The sequence below is a fragment of the Gavialis gangeticus genome, unplaced genomic scaffold, assembly GCF_001723915.1.
Source record: "Gavialis gangeticus isolate Ggan-Ray unplaced genomic scaffold, GavGan_comp1, whole genome shotgun sequence".
NCBI classification, from domain to species: domain Eukaryota; kingdom Metazoa; phylum Chordata; order Crocodylia; family Gavialidae; genus Gavialis; species Gavialis gangeticus.
The window spans coordinates 68,412,493-68,422,045 of NW_017729033.1; the positions used below are offsets into that span (position 1 = coordinate 68,412,493).

The 9,553-nt window shown below is 49.0% G+C and overlaps 1 protein-coding gene across 1 annotated transcript in view; it reads right to left on the bottom strand.

Moving 5' to 3' along the window:
- Positions 1 to 1,622: 1,622 nt before the first annotated feature.
- Positions 1,623 to 9,553, bottom strand: part of CNGA1 (cyclic nucleotide gated channel alpha 1) — a 28,099-nt gene continuing 20,168 nt past the window's right edge. Inside the window, exon 8 of the mRNA XM_019526640.1 lies at positions 1,623 to 5,877. Within this exon, the coding sequence (XP_019382185.1) occupies positions 4,475 to 5,877 (1,403 nt within the window). The 3' untranslated portion in view covers positions 1,623 to 4,474. The remainder of the gene's footprint in view (positions 5,878 to 9,553) is intronic.

A 9,553-nucleotide genomic window follows, 5' to 3' on the forward strand; every position in this document is an offset into this window, starting at 1 on the left:
CCAGATCCCACCGTGCACCATCCTACCCCCCACCCAAGGCACAGAAGGGCGGAGGAAGGACCCGGCACGGCATGCAAGGACCGCACGCTGCACCCAGCTGGGTCCTGCTGGCCCTAGGGACCCTCTGCCGCCCAGCTGAGCCGGACCCTTGGTGGCAGGACCCAGCGCAGCACGTGGGGACTGCATGCCAGGCCCAGCCAGGTCCTTCCACCCTTGGGGCCCCTCTGCTGCCCGGCCAGGCCATTCCCATGGTGGCAGGACCTGGTGCAGTGCATACAGACCATGTGCCACGCCCAGCCGGGTCCTGCTGCCATAGGCCCAGCCTGGGTGGGCAGCAGGAGCCGCCCCAGGGCCAGTAGGACCCGTCTGGGCATGGTGTGCAGTCCCCATGCACCGCAGTGGGTCCTGCCACCATGGGAATGGCCCAGCCGGGTGGCAGAGGGGCCCCAAGGAGGACCCGGCTGGGCCTGGCATGCAGTCCTCATATGCCGCACTAGGTCCTGCCACCATGGCCCGGCCCAGCTGGGCGGCAGAGGGTCCCTAGGGCCAGCAGGACCCAGCTGGGTGTGGCATGCAGTCTTTGAGTGCTGTGCCGGGTCCTTCCTCTGCCCTGCTGTGCCTGTGGGGAGGGGTGGTGCACGGCTGGGTGGAAGAGAGGCCCCAGGACCTGGCTGGACCCAGCACGCATTTCCTTCGTCCTGCTCCGGGTCCTGTCACCATGGCCCGGCCCGGCCCTGGCAGGCAGCAGATAGGCCCCAGGGCTGACATGACCCAGCTGGGCCCGGCGCATGGTCTCCGCGTGCCATGTCAGGTCCTGCTGCCATGGCTCAGAGCACCCCACTCCCACCGATGCTGCTGAAGGTAAGTTATGGGCCCTGGGCAGGGGGGCTGTGGCCCTCCAGGGGGAGCTGAGACTCTGGGCAGGGGGGCTTGGGCCCTGTGGGGAATAGGGTCTCTGGCCCTCCAGGGGGGAGCTGAAGCCCTGTGGGGGGGTATTCCATGTGCTGTGGGGGGGACTTCACCCTGTGGGAGCCAGGGGACCTACCCCTCCTGAGCAGCCCCCTGACAAAGTCCCCCACACCCACAGTCCCCCCAGCAGTCACCCCACACCTACTCACATGCCAACCCATATCCCTCCACACACATACACCTGCCTTCCCCCACATCCCTTCCCACCCCCTTCCTGCAAACACCACATCCCCCCATCACACACCCATCGTGCAAAGAAAACCAAAAGTACACGTCACCACATACAGGTTTTTAGAATTGATTTTATCATGATGATAGACACTGGTAGGCTTCCACATTGCTTTAACATTGTGTATATACCAGTAAAGCATTGCCCAACTGATCGCTGTCTCGCTCGCTCTCTCTCTCTCTATATATATGTGTGTGTGTGTGTAAAAACATTGGGGGTATTTTTAAAAATGGATTTGGGATGCTGCTGCAGCAGGTAGTGTCCCCAGGTACCAAGTGGCCAGGTCCCTGAAGCTTCTGAGAGTGAATAGCCCTGAGCTGCTTGCCAGGGCAACTTTTTGTAAGAATGGGGCCACGATAGGAAAGCTTTTTATACTGCTGGGGACAGCACAGGTGCTGGCCCCAGGCTCTAGCTCCCTCTGGCTGCAGATCTGGGAGGAGCCAGGCAGGGTTATTTTGCCCCAAGTGACACAATTTGCTCCACGACAAAGTGTCTGTCCAAGCACATGCACCAGGGCAAAAAGCCCTGGCCCAAATTTGCACTGCTTCTGTTTGAGCTGCTGCAAGCACGTGTGCTTGCATGTGTGGACGCACCCACTATAGGCAGTATCTAATGTCCTTCTGGAAATCTTAAGTTTTGTTACTTTGATGAAGACCTTCCGGTCACAGACCATCTGCTTTTAGTGCCTAACACAGTAGGACTTTGTCCTGTAGGTGCTGCTGCAATATAAACAACATCCAAAAAATCTTAAATGATGAGAATGTTAAGCTTGAAAAGTCAAGCACTCAAAAAGTTAGGAGATGCCCAAATTCCCAAATTAAATTTGTCCCTGTAGCATTAATTCAGCTCTCTTCTGTGTTTGCACTATGATGTAGTCTTTAATTATATGATCCCATGCTCTTTTTCCCTCTGGATTCCTGCTTCATTCAGTGCACAGCATGGAAAGTGCTTACTGGATAAGTAGTTATTTAATGTTTTATCTTTATCCTTATCATTGAATATGTGCCTCATGCATTATGTACATCATTTAAACCCTGCTCTGATTTGAGTATTTCTCTCATCGTGGACACTCACCAGTGCAATATCTGAGTGCTTCACAAACATGAGTGAATTTAATTTACAAAAACCCCCATGAGAGAATCTGCTATTATCCCTCATTGTACAGATAGAGAATGGAGGCACACAGAGATTAAGGACAAAATTGTCAAGTGGCCACTAAGTTGGGGAGAGGGGCAGCTTGTGATGCTTAGGGCAAATTATTTCTGAGTACTTAACATTTTATAGCACTGTTGAGTTCTAAGCACAGCTCCCATAGACACCACTTGCACACATGAGTACTCAACACTTCTGCAAATTTGACCTCAGATATCTCAATCTGGGAACCAAAGTAATGGAGAACACCTAATTCATGGCTATGTGTGGAATGTATGGTTCAAGAGGCATTCCCAACATCACACAGGTACTCTGTAGGAGAGGCAGGGTCATGATCCAGTTATTTAGGATACTTGGATGTCTCATTTACTAAATACCTTCCAACATCTGCAAATTAGGCAGTCTTTACAGACAAAACGCCTATTTACTACCATTTTAATATAGTCAAAACAGTACATTTTTTCCTAAAATTCATCCTTGGCAATAGTTGAACTGTTTTAGGTAAAACTTTCAAAAGAAAATTGGGCCTGACCTATAGACATTGAGCAAGGATAATTTCAGTTCAAATAGTTCAAGTATGTGAAAATTGAAAGCACCTGACAACTGGGTCTTAAAATGAAAGTTTTGCAACCTTATCTATAGGTACTACTATTGGCTCTGCCTGTAAAAATTATCCCTATTCCCCCCCCCCAGCAGATGTCCTTATGTAGTATGAAGACACTGGTTTCACTGTAACTCATCAATCCTCTTGCACCCATTTATCTTAGCCATATGGTCAGGCTTGAAGCTTGACTAGGATAAGGACGTCCATTACCTTAACTTCAAGGGATTTCCACCATTTGCACAATAAATGATTTATTTCCTACAAAACCCAACCTCTATAATAGAATTCTTCCAACCAAGACTGGACATCTGCATTTTGATACAACCATTCCAATATGACAAGTTACAACTCTGGCATTACTGAATAAGCTATACTTCTAATCCTGCCTGTGCCTATGGAGAAAAGGATCTTAGCCATTTCTTTATGAATGTCTTTCAGTGCCTGGCCCACCTTTGCCAATTACTGGGTACCTCTAATTAGAAACAGGATGTAACTTGCGGCTAGATATATTAGAGAAATGTTCCTAAATATAACATATACCTGTTGCTCTTCAAAATCAATCCCATTCCTGAATAGATCATTTATGATCAAAGCCTGCTGAAGACATAGAGCCGAGCCAATGACCACAGTTACTCATATCAAGCTGATTTGCTGTATACAGGTATATGGCAGAACAGTATTTTTTTACTTTGTATCAGTGAGCTGCAAGAAAAATTCGATTTTAACCCAACAAAACTTACTATCCAATTTCTTACAAAAGGTTATATCTGATTCATCATTCCAGCGGTTGATGACAATATCCTTGAAAACACACAACTTTAAATCTAGATAGTCAAGATTCAGGAAATAAGTTCAAGTCACCAGAATGAGTAAAATCATATTCAGTGTTGAAAAGCTAGATCATTTTCCATGATTCCCAGCTATCACCATTAGATGCAAGTCTCACTGCAAATGTTGAACAATTGTCATTACATAATACTCCAGGGTTAGTTACTGGACTGTATCTTATATATATCTATAACTATAGATATATAATCAATAAATATATATTTAATATGCTTATTTGTATACAAGTTATTGTAGTATCATCATATATGATACATACCTATACAGACTTCAGATAACAAATAAAAATGTTACCAAATATTTCCTTTTTCCCATATTTATATGAGAAGAAAATTATAAAAAATATATATTCTGTAGTATAACTTGACATGGGTGCCAATGTATTACAGTATGTAGATTAAATACATTTGTTGTATAATAATGTTATATAAAGAATGAGCTCATTAGCATTGTCTTGCATAAGTGATACATTATTCTCCATCCTTAGCCTTGAATCTTCACCTTTTTTGTTCCTCATGCTTGTCACCTATGTCTGTTGCCTAACAGGAAATGAGAGATGTTGCATAACCAAATAGTTGTTTATAATAAAGAGCGATACCCTGCAAGGATTCAAGTTGAGAGCATGGGGACCCTTGCATGATTTGGCTGTAGCTGCCAGCAGCAATCCCCTGTATTTATTCCTGTTTAGAACCTCCCGGTTCTAAGTCTTCTAAATCTGAAAATTCAAGCTCTGTGCTTCGTTTCAGGATTTTCTCAACTTTTGTCAGTCTCTTTTTCAGTTTCTGCTGTCCAGCATCATACTCAGCCAAAAGCCTTGCAAGTTTTGTTTGTAACCTGTCCACTGCCCCTTCCATAAATGTGACCTTCTCATCCACATCTTTTGGATCAGCTCCTAAATTTGCAATTTCTAAATCCAGTAGGCCATCCTTCATCAGGATTTGCTTACCCTTTTCTTCCAGCATGGCCTTTGCATCTGGGTACTCTGTTAAAGCCTCCATGAGGTCATCTTTAGAGAGACAAAACAAGTCCGAGTACCCAATGCTTTTAATGTTGGCTGTTCTTCGATTGCCAGCTTTGCTACCTTTGATATTAAGAATGCTAATCTCCCCAAAGTAGCTGCCATCACTAAGAACCACAAATTGTGTAATTCCATCATCAGCTACCACAGCAAGTTTGCCTTCTTTGATAATATACATTTCTCGTCCAATATCCCCCTTCCGGCAAATATAATCTCCAGGACTGTAGACTTGAGGCCGGAGTTTTAAGACTAATTCAACCAACAAGCCAGCTTCACAATCTGCAAAGATCCGGACTTTCTTCAATGTATCCAGATGAACATTGATTGCAATCTCTGCTCTTAATTTATCTGGTAGATACTTCAAAACTTCCCTTTCATCCACTGCTTTTTTATTCGTCCACAGGTAATCAAACCACTTGATAACTCTTTTTTCCATGTCTTTACTCACATTTCGAAAATGCATATACTGTTTAATGGCATCAATCCTTGCTTGAAACTCTGCTCTGGCTGCATTCATATTGGAAATCATTGAGCCAACATTACCAACAATAGTAGCAAAGATCAGTACTCCAACCAAGAAGTCAGCAACTACAAAAAAGTATTCAGAGTCCTTTACAGGAGGAGGTGTTTCACCAATAGTGGTCAATGTTAGTGTTGACCAGTAGAGGCTATATACATATTTTCTAATCAGGCGAGCAAATTCAGGATCAGAAGTGTCAGGATAGACCCAAGTGTCCGCCCCAAATCCAATTGCTTTGGAGATTGAGTAGTAGACACAAGCATTCCAGTGAATAATAATCACAATGTACATGACAAGATTAGAGATCCTGAATATATTTGGGTAGTTTGTCCTTGTTTCTGTTCGCTGAAAGAACTCAAACATACGACCTACTCTAAGCAATCTGTTTAGTCTTAACTCTGGGTAGTTCAGCCCTAACTTGAAGTACAGTAGATCAGTTGGTACGACTGAGAAGAAATCTAGTTTAAATTGTAAAGATGCCTTATATTTGTCTCTGAGTTTATTTTCTTCTCTCACCAACAAGCCTTGCTCCAGGTACCCTAAAATTAAATATAAAATCTTTATTATTATTATTATTATTATTATTATTATTACTACTACTACCATTTTATGGTCTATTCTATTTCATTCTATTATAGGTAAGTGCCAGATCCATCTTTAAAATTATTTAGTCCAGACAGCATCAGATGGTACATAAATTCCTTTTTTTTAATCAAGCTGCAAAAATTTGAACAGTTGTTGCCGGGGAGGGGTTTACATGAATTGACTGACTGTAAGTCCCTATATTTAATGTTTGGAAGCTGTTGGGACTAAGTCATAGACCTAAATGACTTGATTAAACAGAGCCATCCAAACTGCATGATCTGGCTGAGGTGTGTGGACTTATAAGCAGATGCAGAAGCCAGGAACCATTCCTCAGAGTGTCAGTATAGCTAGCACTTAATGTTCCCTGAACCCATCCTCTTCCTGCAGCCCTTCTGCCTAGTAACCTTACTTGTCCTCTTGAGTAAAAAAGAGGACAGATATGTGCTTCAGTTTCCAACTAGAAAGCCAGCTATAGGCACCCAGTTGTTAGAAAAATAATCTTGATCCTAATTTCTATAGAAAATAGAGGTAGATCCTTTATGTATAGCAACACTACCTCCACAGCACTTTTGTAGACCATTGCTGTAGAACATTCCCTGCTCACCAACTCCCATTCACAATGGATCAAACTCAGAAATTAGGCACTGAAGCTCCTGTGTGGGTTCAAACACAGAAATCTTGAGAGAGGTAGTGGGATATACTCTCAGAACAGATTCACTCCTTCATTTCCAGGTTGGGACAAGTAGAGTGGGCACAGGTAGCTGGGACATGTTTGAGAGTAACACTCTTAGCTTGTTTCAGGTCCTATACTAGTTAAGTCCTTAAATTAAGTGAGCATAGATTGCAGCTGCCTTATGCAGTTGGAAAGGTTTACCTGCCCCTTATTGTTTCATAAATTTGGTCCAGGTACAGTAATACCTCAGTTAAACAAATTCTCTAGGAACAAAGTTCCTTTATAACAAAGTTGGCCATTTTCTTCCAAAAAAATTGAAAAACTGAAAAAACCCCAAACCTGTGGCTTTCTCGTTTTACCAGGAAAAACTACAGATTTTGCAATGAGCTCCCTGCAGGCTGGCAGTTCCAGCCTGTAGGGAGCTGGGAGAGAGCGGGAGGAAGGTGGTAAGACAGGGGGCGCCACATGTATGTACAGAACATGCATGTGGCCCCAGGCAGCCTGCACAGCAGCTCCAGCAGGTAACTGGCGGGAAGAAAGGGATTGAGGCCCCTGTAGGCAGGGAGCAGGGCAGGACTGAGGCTGCTGTCCATCTGGGCAGGGCTTGGGGCAGCTGCAGGGCCCCAGCGGAGAGCAGGACAGGGCCATGGGTGGCTCATCCGCACACTGCCAGGGGACAGGAGGAACCTGTGCCCCCCAGATCTGTATGCAGGACAGGCATAGTCTGCGGGCTCAGGTTCCCGCTCGGCTTCCCTCCCCCAGGGCCTCCACAGTCCTGCGGGCACAAGCTGGTGCGGTTGGGGACAGTGGGCATGCGCAGGGATCTCCTCACCCCTGCAAGCTTCGCCCCGCCCCCACAACATGCTGCCCTGGCAACATGCCTCCTGCATGTGCTGCTGCTTTGAGGGGCACAACTCCGTGCTGTTGCCCTCACTGCAGCCCTGCACGGAGGGGGTGCATTGCCACGGTAGCACGGGGTGAGCAGCGGTGAGCAGCTTCTCCACATGGCTCAGCTGCTCCCTGCTGTGCCGGAGGCTGCGGAAGTCCCAGGGAGCTCACAGTAAGGAGCTTGCAGTGGTAAATAGGCCACTGTTCCCTGCTGCCACTCCATTCAGGCCCACTGTTCCCTGCTGCCCTGCTTCACTCCCCCCGGGGCCTCCACAGCCCAGCAGGTGCCACCCAATGTGGCAGGAACCAGTTGAGCCATGCAGAGAAGTTGCTCACCTCCCTGGTGACACACCTCCTCCACAGAGGCCTCCAGTGAGAGCAGTAGTGCGGGGCTGTACCCCTCAAAGCAGTGGCATGTGCAGGAGGCATGTTGCCAGGGCAGGGCAGAGCTCACAGTGGCGAGGAGATCCCTGCAGGGCCCCACTGCTCCCTGCCATGCTGGATTGTGCCCACCGGGCTGCGGAGGTCCTGGGAGAGGGAAGCAGGGTGGGAGCCAGAGCCCGCAGCCTGTGCCTGCCCCGCATACATATCTGGAGGTGCAAACCTCCTCCACCCCCCAGGAGTGTGCACGGTGATGGGGAGCCACCCAGGCCTCTAGCCCTGGTAGCTGGGTGCCCCTTCCAGCAGGACTATTGTTGGGGCAGAGTGAGAGGCACGAGCAGGGCCAGGGGACCTATGGGGGGCATTTAATTGAGTATTCTAATAAAAGCCTAAATCTGTCTGTCTGTCCATAACACTTTATTTGCAATCTGATTGGCTGACAAACAGCCAATCAGAGTGTGAAGAAGCATTCTGACAGAAGGCAGCCCACCATCATGATGGTGGGGACACAGGGGATGGAGAAGGGAGGGAGCAAGGCCAGCACAGATGGAAGTGGAGGGTGAGGCCCACAGGGCTGTCCCCCCGGGCTTGCTCCCTGCAGGTAACACAAGGCGAGGGGAGAATGGGCCCAGGCCCAACACAGAGAGGAGGGGAGCAGGCCTGCGTCCAATGTTGTGGGGAGGGGAGTGGGCCTGGGCCCAGTGCAGACAGGGAGTGGCCAACACAGGGAGGGAACGGGCCCAGGCCCAGGCCCAATGCAGGGGGGGGGGGAGTGGGTCCAGGCCTGAGCAGGGAAAAAGCCGGCCCACTGCAGCGGTCCATCCCCCACTGTGGAGGCCCTGGGGGATGGAAGGAGCAAGCCGCCTCCCCCCCTCAAGCCAGGGCCCATTTCTCCTCTACTCCCTCCCCCGTGTTGGCCTCTCCCCCACTTCTCCCATCCCTGAGTGGGCCCAACATGGGCGGGGGAGAAGCGGGCACGCTGTGGCATCAGCGGTGACCGTGGGGCCAGGGGAGGACTGGGCCTGGGCCTGACATGGGTGGGGAGTGAACCCGAGCTGGAGAAAAGTCGGCCTGCCGTGGCAGTTGAGGGGAGGGCAGCGGGCCTGGCCCAGCCTGGCCCAGCCCAACACGGTAGCTGTGGGGGCAGGAGAGGAGGAGCAAGACTCCTCCCCACGTCGGGCCTGGACCCACTCCCCTGCACTGGCCCTGAGCCCGCTCCGCCTGAACCCCCCTTTTCCCCCTCACCATGGCAGCCTGGCTTAAGCCCACCCTCAGGCCTGGTCATCCCCCACATCAGGCCTGGGTGTGTTCCTCCCTTCCCGTCACTGCTGCGGCAGGTCTGGACCCCAAGCAGCAAGAGGGAAGGGGGAGCGGGCCCAGACAGGGTGGGGGCCAGGGCTCCATCCCCGCCTGCTTCCTCTCTCCCATCATTCTTGATGGGAAGTTAGCTAGTTCTATATATATAGAAGCCTTAGTCTGTCTATCTATCTGTAATACTTTATTTGCACTCTGATTTGTTGTCTGAAACAACCAGTCAGACTGCTCCAAGAGCATTCTGGACAGGAGGCAGTGGGGGCAGCTCACTGCCATGATGGTGGCGACAGAGTGGACAGAGCAGGAGGGTGAGGCCAGCAGCACTGGCCTGGCTCCCCCAGGCCTGCGTCTTGGAGACAGCTGTAGCATGCGGT